At 40.3% G+C, this 20,083-nt stretch overlaps 1 protein-coding gene across 1 annotated transcript in view; it reads right to left on the bottom strand.

Moving 5' to 3' along the window:
* Positions 1-677: 677 nt before the first annotated feature.
* The window catches only part of RAD50 (RAD50 double strand break repair protein), a 19,879-nt gene continuing 473 nt past the window's right edge, over positions 678-20,083 (bottom strand). The window contains exons 2-26 of the mRNA XM_027643396.1: positions 19,029-19,205; positions 18,562-18,645; positions 18,166-18,317; positions 17,177-17,365; positions 16,820-17,024; positions 16,313-16,441; positions 15,904-16,069; positions 15,033-15,226; positions 14,275-14,481; positions 13,217-13,399; positions 12,865-13,022; positions 12,152-12,327; positions 11,812-12,049; positions 11,125-11,314; positions 10,155-10,281; positions 9,189-9,382; positions 8,779-8,889; positions 8,111-8,203; positions 7,917-8,030; positions 7,024-7,151; positions 6,004-6,228; positions 3,821-3,906; positions 3,252-3,394; positions 1,785-1,918; positions 678-1,440 (exon numbers count right to left, since the gene is read on the bottom strand). Coding sequence (XP_027499197.1) covers positions 1,254-1,440; positions 1,785-1,918; positions 3,252-3,394; positions 3,821-3,906; positions 6,004-6,228; positions 7,024-7,151; positions 7,917-8,030; positions 8,111-8,203; positions 8,779-8,889; positions 9,189-9,382; positions 10,155-10,281; positions 11,125-11,314; positions 11,812-12,049; positions 12,152-12,327; positions 12,865-13,022; positions 13,217-13,399; positions 14,275-14,481; positions 15,033-15,226; positions 15,904-16,069; positions 16,313-16,441; positions 16,820-17,024; positions 17,177-17,365; positions 18,166-18,317; positions 18,562-18,645; positions 19,029-19,157 — 3,942 coding nt within the window. The 5' untranslated portion in view covers positions 19,158-19,205 and the 3' untranslated portion in view covers positions 678-1,253. The remainder of the gene's footprint in view (positions 1,441-1,784; positions 1,919-3,251; positions 3,395-3,820; positions 3,907-6,003; positions 6,229-7,023; positions 7,152-7,916; positions 8,031-8,110; positions 8,204-8,778; positions 8,890-9,188; positions 9,383-10,154; positions 10,282-11,124; positions 11,315-11,811; positions 12,050-12,151; positions 12,328-12,864; positions 13,023-13,216; positions 13,400-14,274; positions 14,482-15,032; positions 15,227-15,903; positions 16,070-16,312; positions 16,442-16,819; positions 17,025-17,176; positions 17,366-18,165; positions 18,318-18,561; positions 18,646-19,028; positions 19,206-20,083) is intronic.

Here is a 20,083-nt window from a genome sequence, read left to right as displayed (position 1 = left end):
CTTTCAGAAAACTGAGGTGGAAATAATCCATAGTTGAAGGGTTTGGGTTCTGCCATTACCCCTTAAGGGGTGCCCCTCACCCCTGCCCACAGGTGCCAGGTCTGCCCACACCCCCACCCCTGTCAGCTGCTCCTCACCCTGCAAAATAAAGGCATTCCTGCACCCTGGAGGAGGAGGAAGACAGCAGGCAATGTTCTCAGCCAGAGAGAAACATCCCCATGTTACAGCTTTGGTCACAGTTTGCTGAGGAGCTTCAGCTGGTCACTGCTGACTGCAAGGATTTAAAGAATTACAGTGCAGCTTCTGCTTGTGGACTCTTACCAAGAGCTCAAGGCAGAAGAGGTGCCTCCTACCTGCCTACAAACAGAGACAGGTAAGTCCCTTCCCTCAGGGCTTTGGAGGCAGCAAGGCTCGTTGTGAGAACTCCTGTCTGCAGCCTCGGGGCCATCAGGCCCTTTGCATTTTGGGACAGGCCAGCCCTTGGCTTTCCATTGTCACCCCAAGTGAGCAGCAGGTTCCCTCAGGCTGCCATGCCAAGGAAACCCACAGCTGGGCAGTGAAGCTCAGCATCCACACACATCAACTCTCTGAGGCACTTCTGTACCATTTTCACAATCACTGCCATGGAGAATCAGAACATGACACAACTCACTGAGCAAAGAGAATTCACTCATTCCTCTGGTTAGAGACAGGGCTTTGCTTTATTCTCAAACAAGCTGTTAGACTTGGGGAAGACTGTGTCTTTGAGCAGCCAGAGTTAGGTTATCTTGTACAGACAGTAGTAAAATTTCCCTTTGAAGCTTGTGAATTTTGGGTAGACCAGGGGGGTGGCTACGAACACGAGACACCCACCCATGCTGACCTTGCCAGAGATGGAGGGCAGGCCCTATTCCAGTGACAGAGCTGCAGCTGTTCCAGAGAATCTGCAGTGGATCTCCCCAACAGGACATACACAAAGAAGTCACAATTTTATTTTCCCTTTTAAAGCACAGAATACACCTAAATTAAACTGCCTGGTATTCATTTAAATTCTTTCCAATCATGGCGATTCCTAAGAAATTCCAGAAATATGTAGAAAGAGATGAAGTTTAAAAGTCTTACAGTTTTAGACTCTGGCTAAAATTGTGACAGATCTTCAACAGATTACAATACAAAGGAACAATATTTTCAGGCACCTTCACCTGAGCTCTGTCGAGCCAGGCAGTGTATAATGTATCAGTCAGGCTGCCTGTAATGTGTCCTCACTGGAGGTTCTAATGAACATACGAGCCCAGGGAGCTGACACTGCATTTCATGATCTCAGAGCACTGGTCAACGTTCTTCCTGATCCTGTAGAACGTTTCCACGTACTCAGAACGGCCCAGAAGTTCAACGAAATCTTCATCGTGAGTTATCACCAGGAGCTGAAAGTTCCGCTGCTGGGAGCGGCTTTTTATGATCCTGCAAGGAGATATTATTGACTGTGTGTTTGTCTGAAGCATGTGCTGCTTTTAGAGAACTTGTAAACACATAGCACAAAAATTCAGCTGTCCACAACGAGTGACATGAACCATTGACCAACCTAATGCTGATTAGCCACTATTTTTACCCATATTAACAAAAACCCTCAAATTATTTAAGAAATACTTTTTCTTTTCCAGATAGAGGGAATTTAAGGCTGCTGCTTTGCATGAGTGTTTGCAGATGCCAAGATGTGCCATCTTAAAATGTAATTCACTACTGCCAACTACTCTGACCACTTGAGAAATACCCATCTTTCAGTGTCACAAGGAGAGCTCACTTACTCCACCAGGGCCTGTGCCAGAGACTCAATGTTTTCTCGGTCGAGGTTGGTCGTGGGCTCATCCAGGGCCAGGATGCCACAGTTGAGACAGAATGTTTCTGCCAGAGCAAGGCGAATAATAAGAGAAGCAAGCACCTAATGGAAAGAAATACAAAACCAACATGAAAACCCCTCACTCTCCAAAGTGTTTAAAGAGGTTCTACATGAGAACCTCTTTAAAATGGAACTATTTTTAATTCCATTACAAACTGTGACTGAAGCTTACAGAACAATGTGCTGATAGTTCACAAAATGACAATAACTAATTAATTACTGAAAAACTACATCACAACTTCCAAGTTTGAATTGAAAGATGGACTCTACAAAGAAGTCAAGTACTCAAAATTCAGGAGATAGGAAGAAAGGATTCTAATCTGAGGTAAGGAAGCTACAAACTGCCACCTGCATTACCTCCACTCTCTGTGCAAGCCCATCCTACTGCACAGGGAGGGTGGAAATTTGCCTGCATCACTAAGTTTGAGTTACTGAACTCCTGACTACTTACTAAAATTGAAGACAGCATGGTTTGCCACTGTACATGTTAGTTTTGTATCAACATGCCTAATCATACCTGTAAGATCTCCTGAACTAGTGCAAATTACAGGTCACTCGATGGAAACTGTGCTGCCAAAAATATTTTCCAATTATCACGACTGCTGGCACCTCCGTTCATGATCAAAGAATTCTCAGAATATCGGCTCAGAAACTTGTTCAGGTTTCACTCTCATTTACATAGGACTGCAACGCAACATCTAAACTGCTCTAGGAGACAGCACACCAGGCAGGTGGAAACAACTCTGCAGCCCCAACGTGAGGGGGGGTGGCTGTGAGGAACTTCTGACCACAGGGACTGTCATGGCTGGTGACATCAGGCCACTTGGCCAGTGTGTTATTAAAGCACTGGGCCAGAAGAATGGGCAGAGCACAGAGCTGTGAGCTGACAGCACAGAAGGAAAGGCAATACCTGGAAGGATGGCTTGGTGTGATATTGGTGACATGAACTGAAAGCAGTAGGAGAGAAACAAAATGTGGAGGGAAAGAGGTCCTGTCAACTTAAGAGGTAGATGTAAAAAGAAGACCAAAGGCTCAGGAAGATAAAAAACATGGGAACAAATCGATTGACCTAAAGCTGTGGTAACCTCAGACTGGGAGGAGCTGAACTTGAGGAGAGAGGGAAGTCAAAGCCTTCACCCCTGAAAGGAACCAGTCTGGTGCCCAACTGAAACAATGCAGGGTTCAGATGTTCAGAACCACATATTGCAGAATAATATATTGACAGCAACACCCAGACAGTGGAGGGAAGTTGTACACAAAAATAAATCAGAGCTGGAGCCGCCTGTGCTTCAGTCCCTTCTGAACACGAGACTCCTCTGCATCCCCCTGGGTCTGCTCTCAGAACCCCTGGGCACTAAACACAAAAAGCCACCACCTTCTGCCCAGCACTGCATCTCCCCCGCATGTCCAGGGCCGTGTCTCCCTTCACCATCACCACCCTGTAATTGTAGTTTCTTCTCTTATCAGCGGCCGAGACGTTCTCGTCGGCATCAGAACGAATCTCTATATATTCAATATCTGAAAACGGGAAGGAGACGGTTTTTACATTATCAAAAATCTTTAAAAACAACACAGGATTAAAGGGAGATGAGGTGTAATATCCAGTAAAAACAAAAATTTGGTTCAGAGCTCCCACTAACAGATACATCTTTGAAATTAATTTTTCTGAAATGGAAAGAATGAACTCCTGCATTTCCTCTGCCTCAAGGAAACCTTACCTTTGGAAAACACAGAAAAGGGAAAAGTAATTCTATTTATCCTGCAATTTACTATATAATGTGTAATAAAAAGATTGCAGTGGTGAAGAACAGATGTAGCCTTTACAATGAAACCAACTATTTTCAGATCCCAGGTTTTCCATCTTGAGAACAAACACTGTTCCATACGCAGTGCTCGATATCAAATAGATACACATGGGATAAACTAATAAAAAACATTACAAACCTTGTCCTCTGTAAATGTTTCGCCAAAGGTCACGAATTATTTTGTTGATTTCTTCCATCTTCATGCTATGAAATGTCATTATTGCTCTAAAGAAAAGCAACAAAACCCACAAAATGTTAGAGATGCAACCATGGACTGCTATGGACTACAGGGGCTTTAGGCAGTGGCTCCCTTTCCATTCCCTAAACACTTTTACTAAAAATAGAAGAAATACCAGTTCATTTTGAATGCAGAAGCATTTAAAGACTAATGACACACTACTGTGTAAATAATTCTATTGTCAGAAACACCTCAGTCTCAAGAAGTAGGAAAGTAATGCAGATAAAGTTATTTCCACTTGTTCCACTTTACCTGACTTTTCAAGAGAATTATAATTTATGTGTGAAGTGTATTTCAAACTGACACCAAGAAGATGAATCTCATGGTAAGGCTTCCAGAACAACAGTGTTACTCTTCAGCACAGTCCCCCAACAGTGCCATCAGCAATAGGAAAGGAGAACCTGAAGCCTCCCCAGAGCAGAGAATTTTTATCAAGGATGTAATTTTATAATTACCCAAACAGGCATTATGACTAGAACTGCCTTTCTCTTCAGCAGCAAGAGTAACACAGAATGTCATTAATAATTTTGAATTTAATTTCCCTGGTGAATATATCAGCATGATTTTAGTTCATTAACAGATGAAGTCCTACACAGCATTCAGGAAAGGACAGGACGCTGCATTTCTGAGTAGTTTTTTAAAGAAAAACTACTCTATAATAAAAAAAAAAGCTTGCTCAATTTATGGCAAGTGAACATAGCACAAAAAACACAGCAGAAATAAAATAATCCTTCTGAAATGCACTTTTACATATACTTTTCCCACCTCTGCTCCTCCACCTGCTCTGGGGAATATTGAGGTATCAAGTCTAATAGGAATTTGTTAAGTTAAAACCGAAGGGTTTTCAACAATTTACTAAATTAACCCCAAGAATGCATTCCTCATCAATATTTATCACAACCTCTAAATATTAAGTCAATAAAGATCAGCTGATAGCACAGAACACCCACAGTGTTGGCTTTCCCAGCCCCATCCCCAGCTCTGGCCACTGGAGGTAGAATTTCGTCTCACCGATTTTTCAGACGATTACCCATAAGTGATGCTTATCTATTTTTCTTGAAATTACAAGCCTGTTTTCCTGTTTAGCCTTAAATAGAAACAATAGATGACTTGATAGCATACAAAATGAGCCTAATTCTAAAAAGGAAATTCTTGGAGTGCATTTGCATTGCAGCTGAAAGGCAAGAATTACACATAGCTCGGTGCTGTTCCACCATCACAACTGAACAAACGGGGTTTGAGGGAGCCACATGTTTTACTTTGTACATGGTCACAAATTCGGAGATGCCCTTTTTGGCCAGTCAGTCCAAGACTAGCAAATAAGCTTCCAGAGGAAACAGAAACAATCACAAAGTTTGCTACACTTTCCATCAAATGCCAGACGTGTTTCTTATGATCTTGCCTTCTTTGATATAGGCACAAAACCACCCACACTGGAAAAGGGCAGAAAGCACCTCCATATTGTAATAATCAAAAACACAATAGATTACCTCAGCAGATGATCATGGGAAACAAAAAATCTACCTGGCATATCTTATTCATGTTAAGATATGACCAGAAGGTGCTAAAAGACACTGCTATAGAAATGAAAGTAGAAAGACCCAGGTTAATAATGAAGGATTTAAACATGGATTTCACCTTTCCTTATCTCTCTCCAACTGTTGCACTCCAAATATGAGTCCTAACATGTACAACCATACAAATAAATCCTACAGAGAACTGGGAATGAAATTACAATGATCATCAGCCTTATCTATGACTGTATTAAAATCCAATTATTACCATCAATCTATTTACTATCTGTACATTATAGACATTAACTTACAGATATCCTACATCGTACTAATCCTGTGCAGTTTCTAGTGTGGTTGCATCAATTTACTTTAAAAGTTGTACCTTGTTATGCTATCCTAATATTTAAATGCCAGGATTTGTAAAGGCAAATTGTTATATATATTAAAGAATTGTATCCATTTACTATTTCTAGGTTATCCTGGAAGCCCGGAATTGAAAGCTGCTTTTGCATCGAGGTTATTGATAAAGATGAAAACATTTCAGAATGACCCTCCCATGACAATACTTACTTATCAAGAGCCTTGTAATAAAGGTCCAGATCTTTGTTCACCAGCTCTGTTGTTCTCATGACAATCATCATGTCCCTGTATTTGTCCTCTGCACCTTTGAACTGTGGCTCTCGAAGCTCCTTCCTAAACCGAACAATCTCTTCCTCGAACCCGCGTTGGCGGCCAAGGGCCACGTGATGGTTCCTTTTCAGAGATTCTATTTTCTCCTCCAAATGCTTTTGTTCACTGTGAAACCATAATTGATACACAACTCTTCTGTATTTAGTGTTACACAATTTTTTAATCAGGGTTCTCATTCACGCTAGACAGTAGCTCATTATATTGTATCTTTAAAGGCTGTAACAGTTAAAATTATAGCACTAATGCCACTGAAACAAAGACATTATTGAAATAAAAACATTTCAAAGTTTGTTAAGAACATATTCAAACCACTATTCTGAGTGGGAGAAGCAGGGTGTCAAGTTCAAATGCTAAAGTGCTATTAACAGATTTATAAAAAATAATTAATTTCATAGGTGGAATTTAACTAGGATACCAGGCAAAGTAAGAACAATTATTGGGTAAGCTCTAGTAAGCTAAATAAATCTTTCACATGCAAGAATCAGCAGAGGGATAATTACTTTTCAAAAGTGTTTATTATCTGAGCAATTATTATTAAACTACTGAGGTAAACAGAATTTGCTGCTGGGATCTAAGTGAGCAGACTGAAAATGAAAACTAAATATTCTTATCCAGAAGTATGGATTATTTAAATGTGGATTTAGCAGTGAACATCATGAAAAAGGATCAGGTTGGAACAGGTATGAGCACATATTTCTACTTCTAGCCAGAAGCACTACTTAATTTCACTGAGTCATTTATGTTGTTGTCATGGGGATGTGAAGCAAATACAGGTGTGAAGGAAGTGGTCTACATGTCTGGGGAGAAAAGAGGACCAGGACACACAAAAACACAGTGAGTACAACATTCAGATATTGCCTGAATTCTTCTGCAGAGCCATTCTGTTTTCAAGGTGCTTACTTTTTCATTTGGGGTACTTTCATTTCTCCCATCTCCTTCATAAGCTGTTTTATCTTGTCTTCCACTTTTTTTAGCTCCTCGTTCCGGCTCCTCAAAGTCAGATTATCCTCCAGCCACCTTTCCTGTACCTGCCCCCCCAGAAAGCAAGGAGGTGTACAATGGTTCAGTATATTGGTTCTCAACTACAATGTATGAGTTCTGTACAACTCTAAAGCATTCTGCAAACATACAATAATCGACAACAATTAAAATTATCACAGTGAGCACTTATCTTGTGCTAGAAATGGAGCACAATGAAAATCAGCAGTATTATTTCAGCTTTCAAACTGGAGCAACACTTACAGTATTTACTTTCACAGGTGAACACAAGTGATTCTGTGTGTGAATATTAATCAATGTTTCAAATGGGGTAAGTAGTTTAGGATGAGATTTAACCAAGCCCCCTATCTCACTTCTACAAGTTAGACAGTAAGTGGAGGGGTAGAATGGGTAAGACATATTTCCTATGAAGAACATAAGCAGTATTTGAAATAGATACACAGGAATTTAAAGTACCTGATAAAATCTGGAGTAACTAGCAACTTTTGGTATTTTACTTAAAAAGGCATGTTTTCTCCACACAAAGATACTCCTGAAAATGTTGGCTACTATCCCAACAGACTTAACCCTTTTGGAAATACCATAAGATGACAGTTAAATGTTTTTTGGTTTTGCATACACAAATCTCAAGATTTTTTTCAGCCTAATGCATGGATAGCAGCTATTTTGACCAACAGCTGGTTAGATAAATTAGAAGGAATTAAAATTTTGCACCGCTACAGACCCAGGCAGATTTAAACCAAAACTAGGAATTATTTCAACCACAAAAAGTACACTTGAAGCAATACATCCACCTTTTGAGTGTCAATATCTTGTCGAGTCTCTTCCATCTCTTTACTTATCTTTTCCTTCTGTTTCTCACAGGCAGCCAAATGAGAATTTACTTCATCAAGTTCAGACTCCTTTTGCTAAAGAAATAAAATGGTATATGATTTAAGCACAGAAGCACTTTCCATGCAAACTTTTTATTGTCTGGTTTTTAGATTACCTTTTTATAGTCTTCTTTTCCTTGTTGAATATAGTTTTCAATTTCTTTCATGTACTTGTTTATATCTTTAACTTTCTCATTTATGCCATTTATCTGCAGAGAAAAGATTTCAAATGAAATGTGGTCTTAAGTCCAAGAGCAGATGTGCCCTGCATCAAAGATGAGATACTGGATAACTCTACTGCCAAAGTACAATCACTTATCATAACTCTCTTTAATTATCTAATAAAGCCTTCAGCTTTTGAGATCCAAATGCTCCTTATAACTATAAAAATGTCTCTCAAAACAAATGGTGAATGACTCATTTGTGCTTACACAAGAGAGCTCCTTCACCTGGGAAAAGCAAGTGTGTCTCTTGGCAAGGACAGGTGATGGCCACCCCTGCCATTCCTCTTAGGTCTATCAGGAAGGGCTTTTCAACCCATTGGCCAATAAATATTGCCAAATGTCCCAAGAAACCGTTTGTCAAGACTGCCAAAGGTTAATTACAATTGAGTTCATGTCCTGACTGACTTATGTTTCTTTTCTTCCCTAAAAGCTCCACCAATCTCAAGCATCTGCTGAAGTTACTGCCCTTTCCTGAAAATAAATTCATTACCACAGTTTCCATACATGCCTGAAAAACAGTATCTAATCCTGTCTCCCAGCTATGCCAAGAGCAAACAAACCTTCTCTTGTGTTTCTTTATTACTTGTAGTCCTTTTATTCACTAGATCATCCTTCTCCTGCTGCAGTTTTTCTAAAGTTGCATCCAAAGGAAATACTTGTTCTTTTGCTTCCTGAAAAGCAGTTGGAAAAAGTCCTTTTTATTTTCACATTCTGTTAAAAAGCAGTAAATTTTCAATTGGCAAAAACAGCAACGTGATTACTTTTCTTTTTTGGGTGTATTAAAAAAAAAAACCAAACATATTAATAAAGTTCTAGATATTGCCCAAGATACACAACAGCAGCACAGGACAAACACTTAAAAACACATCTCACTGGCCACGATTAGAGACAATGTTAACACATCAAGATTATTATTTTTTATTTCAAGGGCAACATAGCCAAGGGTTAACTAATGAAGAGTGTTTCTTACCCTGATCTCCCTGCCCAGGGACTGCACCTCCGTGCTGAGCTCCACGCTCTGCTCCTCCAGCTGCCGCCGGCGCTGCATGCTGCTCACAATCTGCAGCCTCTCTGCCCTCAGCTCGTTCACTGTGCTCTTCAGCTGCTGAATCTGACTCTGCTGGTCTTGCTTGAGCTTCTGATTTAACTCAATTTTACCAGTAACTGCAGATGAAAACACAGTGAAATAGTCAATCTGTTCTTAAAACCATCGCTGTCTTCCTTTTACTCTAAATCAGGCTGGTATGACTGGACTCAGCACTGGTGAGGCCACCCCTGGAGTGCTGTGTCCAGCTCTGGGCCCTCAGCTCAGGAAGGACATTGAGGGGCTGGAGCAGGGCCAGAGAAGAGCAGCGAGGCTGGGGAAGGGACTGGAGCACAAGTGCTGTGAGGAGAGGCTGAGGGAGCTGGGGCTGTTCAGCCTGGAGAAGAGGAGGCTCAGGGGAGACCTCCTCACTCTCTTCAACTCCCTGACAGGAGGGGGGAGCCAGGGGGGGTTGGTCTCTTTTCCCAGGCAACCATCAGCAAGACAAGAGGGCTCGGTCTGAAGTTGTGCCAGGGGAGGGTTAGGTTGGATATTAGGAAGAATTTCTTTCCAGAGAGGGTGCTCAGCCATTGGAATGGGCTGCCCAGGGAAGGGGTGGATTCTCCATCCCTGGAGGTTTTTAAGATGAGACTGGATGTGGCATCAGTGCCATGGGCTGGGAACCACAGCGGGGTTGGATCAAGGGTTGGACTGGATGATCTCAGAGGTCCCTTCCAACCCAGCTGATTCTATGATTCTATGATGATTCTATGACTCCAAAAACCCATAACAACAAACTAGGGGAATACAGTTACTTCAGAACGTAAAATAAGCAAACTAAAATGTTAATGGCAGGAAGTTTGGAACATTATTTCCAGTATAAAAATTAAATACCAGCTTTGTAAGGCCTACCTGTATCCCACAAGTGTTTTTTCTCCTGTTTTTCTTGGCTTACTTGTAGAACAGTTCTACTTAAATCTACCCCCAGCAGTTTAGCCTCCTGCTGAGCAATTTTTCGTTCCATATCCCTAATATCAGTCTGAAAGTATAAGGAAAAATACTATTACTATTGTATTAGTGTTCAACAATGTATTTTTTAATTTTTGGCACATAAGAATAAGCTCAGGCACCTTCAAATTTCCCCTCTCTTCTGGAGCAATGTCACATTGTTAGCAGTTGGGTTGTGTCAGCCACAGGCTGCTAGAAATTGGAATTCTTAACTGTGGAGGAAATCAGTCAGTATGGATGGATGGGCTTTTGGCATTCTCAGCCCCCCTCAGGACAGGTACATGTACAGCTTGTCCCTGGGACAATGGAACTGCTGGAGCCTCGGGAGCTGCTGCCACCTCCCACCTGGGAAATGCTCTCAGTCCTTTGCCTGGCCCCACATCCTCTGTGTCATTGTTCCAAGATGATTCTCAGTCAAGCAAAGATTTTGTGTTGGTATTAAAGAGTGAAAACTGTTCAAAACAGTCTTCTATGCCAAAATAACAAAAAGTGTAGGATTCCTCTTTACCATATATTCAGAGGGCACAGAACTGTGGGAATGGAAGCACATGTGAGATGCTGAGAATAACAACTGTAAGGACTGAGAAACACTTTGGTGTACTTGTGGTCCTGCTCATGTTCTGCATTATATCTTTTTTTCCAGTTACTAGCACAGAATTGAATCAGAACTCAAGGTACTCTGTGGTCCTTAAAAGAAAAAATGATTACATAAAATGTGAATTTTATTAGTACCAAGATCATCTGTGTTATACTGTCTTTTAAAGTATTTTAAAATACAGACCTTAAAGTTATGTCATATTACTGAATAACTACATATTTAAATCCTAGCAAGTGAATATAATTTTATATATTAAAAAAAATAACCAAAGCATACCTGGTACCTTTCCATCAGTGTTACATCCTGTAAACACACTTTGGCACCTCCCTCCTCAGACAAAGCTGTCTGCAGGAATGACTCCTGTTCTTCTATCTCACCCTTCAGGCCTGTTAAATCTCTGTTTGCATTCTGGATCTTGTTCCTCAGGTCTGGAATCTCCTTTTCTTCTAGTTCAACTACAGTTTGCCTTAAATAAGATATAAATCCCTAAAATTTCTTCTGTCAAAAACAGCAACATAAATTGAAGACATTCAAGATCATAAAATCTGTGATATGATTTAATAGTGGAAGATTAAATTTAACCAAAATAGTAACCCCTTAACCTTGCCCACATTCAACTAAGCTTTTGTTACATACCCAGCTAGGGTAATAATCCCTCATTTTAGACAGGTGAGATGAAACAAAACAAGCAAAATCTCTTTTGGTTTTTAACTTAATTACAGCAAGTGCCCATGAGAAGGTATAATCCACTGTACAAGAGTGCCCTCTTGTGAAGGAAAGCTCTACCCTCATATATTCTCAAATGCTCTCAAAATATCTCAACAAAATAAATTAACTAGATAAATTAACAATGAGATGAATTAACTAGTTCTAAAATAAAGCCTCCCTGATAGTTTTAACAATCAGAAAACAAGCATTGGCAAGAAAACAGCTTGCAACAATCTGGTTTGCTTTGCACCTCACCTCAGTGGTTTAAGGCTCATCATTTCATCCCGTTTTTTCTCCTTCCTTTTAAGCTCAGTCTCTGTTGACTTCAGCTTGTCTGGGGCCAGGCGCAGCTTGGCCTGCAGGTCACTGATGACATCCTGCAGCTCAGCCTCCGTCTGGAAAACTCGCTGGCACACTGGGCAGCAAGACTGGCTCTCCTCTGTCAGTTGTGTAATGAACTGGGAATAGACTGCAGTGGCTCCAGCAAGCACAGCTGGCAGAAAAGCAAACAGAAGACTTATGTTGAATAAACAGTTCATAATCAGAGCTAAATCAGTGCTTTAGGGAGAAAGAGCAGAGCTGTGCATGAATTTACCTCGCTGTTTGGAACTTTTTTCAATTTCATCTTGAAGTTTGTTCAGATTGCTCTCAAAATCTTGACTTCCACAAACATCAAAAAGTTTTGCTTCATGCTGGGACAACTGTTCTTCCTTTTTTTTTAGCTCATTACTGGCGTAAATTTTGTCATTTTCTACCAGTGCCAGTCGCTTGCTGAAACATCAGTGAAGAAACTCTTTTATTACCCAAAACCAAAGATTTAAACTGTTTAAGCAAAACCAAAACCACGGGAAGTTAACCTAAAATTGGTATTCCAGAGCTGTTCACCACTTCTTCTTTAATGATTTTTCAGCCAATCTGTAGCATCAACTGTGCTATAGATAAAGTGTTTCATTTTAAATCCCTTTAGTTTTCCATATGTTTATGATGAGAAACTAATTTCTAACAAATAAAACCCTACAAAACTTTACAGAATAGGATCATCTACTGCTGCTTGTGAGATATTATTGAACTCTCAAGCAAAAGTTGTTATCACTCTTTGACACACTACAAACATTGTGATTTTAACAACTAGCACAAACTGTATCAGCCCTACATTACAGGAACACTGTAGGATGCTTTCTCTGATTTTGCAGATACCTAAATAAACAATAACGAATTTAAGTTAAAACTATGTTGAGCATATTAAACTTTCCAACATTTAAAAACATAAATGCTTATGGAGACATAAACAATTAAATTAATACCTACTTAAGGTTAGCAAGTGTATCCCTTGTCTGATTAATCTTTTTATTTTTACCATGAAGCCAGTCTTCAAGTTGTTTTTTATTTGGGAAGTATCCCAACAGGGACGTTAGTTCCTCAGAATGTCTTGATTTTACTTTTCTAATCTGCTCTTCTTTCTCTGCCTGGGGAAAGGAAGTATTTTAAATTAAAGTTTTCATATCTTCAAGTTTATAACAGTCATTGCATTAATAAAGGTAATGGCTTCTATGAAGGCTTTACATCTGATTGTTGATAAACACCTGAAAAATACACAAATCTTGGAGGGATTGTATCAATTTTATGTCCCTCTCTTATGAGATATTGATTTAAAAATTACTTTGTCTTTCTTCAGCATCTCCATTTGGGTAATTGTGGTGGTGTGTAGATTCAACTGCTCCATCTCTTGATCCAACCTCCTGAGAGCTTTGTCCAGATTTATTTTCTCACTTTGCAGAGTCTGTACCTCCCGTTCCAGCGTTTCCACATTGCTGTTCCTCTCAGCCTTCTCCAGCTCATGTTCCTATACAAAAAACAAACGGCCAGAAAACACAAATAACGACACAAATCGATGAAGTTCTAACTAAAGGAAAGAGAAGAAAGCTCTTCAGCTCATCAGCTGCTACAGGACAGGCACAAGATTTGTAAAGAATCCATGTAAAAGGCCCAAGGCTGTGATGGTGGCCTGGGGCAAGGCAAGCCCCAGGCAGAGGCTGGATGCACTGTTCTGGGATGCAGTGCTGCCCCAAGTCACTCATGCTTTTGCCAGAAGCCATAACCACATCACATAGCTTCAGGAAGCTCCCTCATATTTAGTTTGATTTTCTCTATTTTAGCATCTACTGTGTATTAAATTTGGAGTTACCCTAGAGAGGAGGTTAGAAAAAACACTGCCAAGCACTGAATTCATATACTGCTAACAAACATAAAATATTTGGCTACAAAGGCATAACCAGTTGCTCAGCTGGAACATAAAATGCTTGTACCTTTACAATATTTCATCAGCTAAAACACTTATAACCAAATAGTCCATCTCACAGACAAGTTATCTTGACAAATGTAGGTAGTGTGGCACTTCAATTCAACGTTTCTGGCCCACTGATTTAAAGGTGACTAATCTCCTATCACCAGCTGTGGCTTTTATTTACAACTCACCAGGCAGCAGCAGAATATTCTATGTGTGCACTGACCAAAAACAAAGTAGTGAACAGGCCCTGCCCCAAAGAATGCACTATCTAAAAGACAAAGCACAGTGGGTATTAAAATGCAAAACTGCAGCTGACAGAGTAAAGATCAAGGGGGGTTTAAGTTTTTTGGTTTTTATCAATTTTTTTAATGATAAAGCCCAAAGTTTTTACTTCAAACTTGTATAATTTTTTCAGTTCCACATTAACTTACCGTCTTGCCAATCTCCTCATCCAGCTCACTAATTCTGTCTGAAAACCCCTCCAGCTGCTGCAATTCACATTTGACTTTCTTCAGCTCATCATGTTTCTTATTTTGAATGTCTGACTTCAGGTCAATGGTTCTTTCTAATCCAGTTTTTCTGTCTCTTATGTCATCTATCTGTTTTTGTTTCATTGCTTCTTTTCGTGCAAAGTCTCTCTGAAAGAAGTCAGTGACAATACACTTATTATTTTTTTTCACAGGAAAATATTTAAAAATACTTTTCCCCACTAGTTTGCAAACAGTCACCACTGTAACACAAGACACTGAAATACTGAGAAAACTAGAACTTGCCCAAAGTTTTCTGCTGCAATGTTTTTGACAGGAAAATGCAGATGCATCATACCACTAGTATTCTGCGAGAGGAATTCCATTTTTAACATGACTTCAACAAAAAGCTGCTTATTTGTAAACCAGCTGCCCACTGTAGTTCTTCCTCAGGCTTTTGAGCCTGTCAGTGATCCACCTGCATGAGGGCTGCTAGAAAAACCTATGTGACAAACTGCCTGTCCAACAGCTTTCATGACCACTCCTAGTTCCAAAACTAACTTCCATGGAAAGATTCAGGCAACCCACAAGCAAGGATTCCAGAAGGAAAATGGCTTCAGTTCCCCCCCAACACTTCCTCCCAGTACCTTAAAGACACGTCTGGACCAATAACACACTAACTGGCAATACTGATGGCACTACTAAAATAACCAAGTGCTTACCATCAAATGATTTGCAGCTTCTGTGTCTCTCTCCTGTCTCTCCTTCACCAACCTGTGAAAACTGGTGATGTGCCTCTCACTGAAAGGTGCTCGCTCAAAACCATCCAGCTCCAGCTGTGCTGCCAAGGACTGAATTAAGGAATCCCTGGTCATGATGTGCTCCTGGTGACGATCTGCCTGCAGCTGCAGACGACCTCCACAGAGAGAGAGAGTGACAGGAATGTTCAAAACCCCAAGATACATTCAGGATTCAAAGTCAGTTGCAACTATTAAAGCCTTTGAAATGAAAGTATTTTTAAATAAAACAAAAAGCTACAGAGTAAAAACAAGTTGTAGCTAGAGACTGTTATTTCAGGTAGCTAAATTTTTATTAATGTAATAAATCAATAACTTAAAAGCAAGCCTCTTAAAACACTAAAAATATTACTCTGATAAAAAACCAAACCCCAAACTTATTTTATGTAAGCATATATTCTGTGCCTCAACTACTACAGCTCTGCTGAAGTTCCCATAATCCATCAAAAAGAGAATACAATATATGAAAGAACACTACCTGACTCACCCCCATTCCCCATGTGAACAGAGAATGCTGGGCTTTCAGCTTTCATGTTTTTCTCAGTTCTAAGACAAGATGTACCACATGTTGCAACTAGAGCTCAGAGCAAGGGCACAACAGAAACTCTGGGAGCAGAACACCCAGACCTGGCCCCCTGCAAGGTGCCCACACCCCAATGTGCAGCTGAGCCCAAACTGATGCACATGGCAGGAGTTCTGTCCAGTTCAGATCCCTTCAGTTAGTAGCAGTAGTTCCACTTCAGATCTGAGTTACATTAAAAAATAAAGACAAGGTTATAGATGAAGCCTAAAATACCTCGTTCAACAAGCAGCTCAGATTTCTCACTGTTGAACCTCTGACATTCTTTAGTGGTTCTGTCCAACTCACGTTTATAGTCCAACAATTTCTTCTCCTTCTCCTTCACTATTCTCTGGTGGTTCTGGTACCTATCCCTTAGTTGTTCATCTGTTCCTTGGAAAACCTGTACACCAAATACAGAAAGCTAACTTTATTCTGTATTAATTAAATTTATAAGTCAATTATTGATGCTTTTAAAATGTACAGTTTTTATAACAGAATTCAAGAAATAAAAGACAAACACCTCCCATGCAGAATTTCTATACTAACACATGGAAGGGGAAAATTTGCTACAAGCAAAACTGGAAAAGATATTTTTCTTAGGCTGATAAAACAAATTAATCTCAATTTTTGTCACACAGGAAACCTTTTCCATCTTCTGTTGCAAATCTTGATTATCTTTCTCCATTTGCTGCCTCCTGCTCTCGAGGGCCTTCACATCGTTGTCCAGCCTCATTACTTTTGTGAGATTCTGTTCAACTGCTGCCAGAGAACTCTGCAAAAGAAAGAATGCTGGAAGTAAAATATCTCACCAGCTTATGAATCCCATAATCAATTATTTTAAGTGTAAAACCTTCAGCATCATAAAATACTTGTAAAAAATAGGGAGGGCTAAGTTTTAGATTAGTTTCCATTTTAGTTTCAGATACCAGCTAAATTTCAGAGGTTTAAAATCAAGCAACAAAAAACCCCAATGCTGCTACAAGAATTCTATGTTCTTAAATCTCCAGTGACTGTTTACAGGTTAGAGCAGCATCTGTCAGGCGAGCTGAGGTGCGCTTGATTCTGCTTCAGGGCAAAGGATTAGACATAAAAGTGTAAGGTTTTTGACTGTTTTGTATTAAAGTATTAACACAATCATCATGCAAGTTACCTTCAGAGGTTCAAGCTGGCTCTCAATTGTTTTTATATTCTCCTTAGAAGCAGCCAGTTGAGCCTCTCTGTTGTTGAGATGATCCTGGATTTCCTGGGCTTTCTCTTTATTTTGTTTTAGATATTTCAGTTCTGTCTGACACTCTTTTACTTTCAAGCTTTGTTTCAGCCGTACCTGACGCAGAGCTTCGAGTGCTTTAATATACCTTTAAAAAAAAGACAAAAAATTTCAGATCTTTTGGCAATATAGCAATGGTGCTGTGTGAAACAATGCCTTAGACATTTTCATCAACACCTACATTATTAGAGAAGACATTTTCTTACTTAGTTTTTATTTAATTACAGTAAAGAGAAATACCTTGTTGCGGAAAAGATCTCATCAAATTTTTGTTTGAGGGCCTTTCCTTCACTTAATGGCCAGTTGGATTCTTCTTGGTGGCAGAAAATGACATTGTTGAGCACGGATTTAGAAACCCCGAGGGCAGTGATCATCTCCTTATCTATCTCTGCACACTTGGAACTCAGGCTGCTGATCTTCTCACCGTTCCTGCCCGAGTACAGAGAAAGAAAATCCCCAGAGGGGTTACCAGCAAGTTCTTCGAAAAGTAAACTGCATTTTTAACGGCACAATCTCGTTGTAACACAATGATTCGAAAATTTAACAAGTAACAGTTTTTAAGCCCATAATTACCATGTTGACAGGTGCTTTTAACACTGTCAATATTTGTAGTCTGACTGTTACACGTTTTAAAACTCAGTGGAACCACCAGAGGGAGCAAAAACGCTTTGGAGTAAAAGAAATACAATGAAACAGTGGAGATGGGAGTTAAACACGGGCCAAAAATGATCTGAAACTGAAAATGTTCTTATGGAAGTAAAGCCTACATAATCCACACAATGTTAATTTTAAACTGTATCATACAATCAGAGAACCATGGAATAGTTTGGGTTGGAAGGAACCTCAAAGCTCATCTTGTTCCAAACCTCTGCCGTGGTCAGGGATGCCACTATCCCAGGTTGCTCCAAGCTCCGTCCACCCTGGCCTTGGACACTTCAGGGATGGGGCAGCCACTGCTTCTCTGGGCAACCTGTGCCAGGGCCTCCCCACTATCATTACTAAGACAATTTTCACATAAATTCAAGCTGACAGATTTCTTAACCTAGAGGCTATCAAATGTAGGATTTTTCAATCACCCAACAGATAAAGTGGTGAAACTCCACACCTTTAATCTAAAAGCTCTGGTAGCTTTTAGGAATACGTTATGGAGTTTTCTCTAATCTTATGCATAAAGATATCCCAAAACCAAACAGATGCCAAAGCAAGAAAAAAACCACTTGACAACTTACTTTGTCCTAGTAATGAGAGATTCCAGCGTTCTAAATTCCGGAGTCTTGCCCTTCTGGGTGCAGATCATGGAGCGCTGGACGGCCACGAGCTCCCCGTTCACATCCCGGAACCGCAGCCGGATCTGAGCTCTCACATCTGTTTCATTGGCAACCTCGGCAGAAGCAAAAAGAAACCCCAATTACGGAAAATTCTCCTCGAGGCCCAAATGAGTATGTGCCTCCCCAGCTGTGGGGAATGTTCTGTTCTCCCCCAGCTCTCTGCTTTCCCTGAAGCAACGCAGTCAGCCCACGTCTGCCGACACCCTGAGCATCCCTGTTTCACTCACAACCCCGAGTGCAGGGAAGTGTTTTATTCAGGAGTAAATACACATCAAATTCAGTCACTACAACTCTTACCTTTGGATCATGAACAAATGTTTTTCCTTTGGTTCCAGGAGGAAAATCTCCAGTGCATATATATTTAAGACATTCAATGATAGTCTAAGAAAACAAAAATAAATATATACTTTTAATGGCAATTCAGAGTAACCAAGATGGACTACAGATAAAAGCACAGTAACAGCCCAAATATTTAAAAATGAGTAAAATATGCGAGGAGAAATAAGAAATAACATCTTATTTTTTCGAGTATCATGCAAACATGATACTTTGAAATCTGTTTTAATCAGGATATGGATCAATTTTCTAGAAAAAATCTGTACAATCCAGGTAAGAAAGCAGATTTCTAATAATGCTAAACAACAGTGCAGTGAACAGCACAACTTTTGCAATATTATTAATACCTTTCAGTAGAGATCATTATTCAAATGTTGAAGCCCTTCAGACCTTTTACAGCTCAAGCCCAAACATATAGCAAGCCTTACCGTTTTTCCTGCGCCATTTGGTCCCACCAAAATAGTTAATGGATTAAAGAAAGTGATAATTTGTTTGTCTTTATCCTCCACCCCAAAACTCCTCACTCCGAGGATACTCATTTTCTCAATCTTGGACATTTTTGCTGAACTTCTCTTCCAAAGTCAGAGGCGTAAATGTCATAAATCCTGTAAAACAGAGCTTTGTGAAAAATCCAGTGGGCAGAAATCACAGTAGACCACTGAAAGCTAACTAAATACCTACACAAGCATAACATATGATGAATATACTTAAAAACACAGTTAAGGCTCCTTAGTTACTTTTCAAGGTAAAAACATATGAAGGCAAAACCCTTATTTGTTTTAAACTCAGAAATTAATCTACTCCAAGTGGAGTATAAATCAGTGCAGTTAAGAGAGTATATATCATTAAATCAAATACAATGGCCCAAAATAACCCTTTATTCCACATCACAGACCCCATGCACGTGCTTTTAGAATACCCCAAACACAACAGAAGCCCCAATATTTTTCTCTGTGATAACCCACTGTTGTACTGCAACACCCAACACCGTTCACCACTGCCTGTTTCCCATAGGTACATCCAGCATCACTTTGTCATGATTCCTGCTGGGAAGGGGAAGACACTGGAGCTTTCCCAGGCCGCGGGGTGGGAGCTGCCCCTGTCGGGAGGAGGCAACTCCGACCCCAAGGCCCAGCAGTGACCCACGGCAAACACATCGGTGCCATGTGTGCATGGCTGTGTATTCCAGGGGTGTATGGCTGTGTATTCCAGGGGTGTTCCACAACTGTATGGATGAGTATTGCATGGGTGTATGGCTGTGTATTCCAGGGGTGTTCGAGGGGTATTCCTGTGGTGTTCTAGGGGTGTATGGCTGTGTATTCCAGGGGTGTTCCACAAGTGTATGGAATGAGTACTGCATGGGTGTTCCAGGGGTGTGTGTAGCTGTGTATTGCACCCCTGTTCCAGGGATGTGTATGGCTGTGTATTCCAGGGGTGTACGGCTGTGTATTCCACCCCTGTTGCGGGGGGGTGTATGGCTGTG

This window comes from Corapipo altera, unplaced genomic scaffold (assembly GCF_003945725.1).
Source record: "Corapipo altera isolate COAL_440 unplaced genomic scaffold, ASM394572v1 75, whole genome shotgun sequence".
Taxonomy (NCBI): Eukaryota; Metazoa; Chordata; class Aves; order Passeriformes; family Pipridae; genus Corapipo; species Corapipo altera.
Note: the sequence above shows the minus strand (reverse complement) of the source record. Positions and strands in the feature narration are given on the sequence as shown.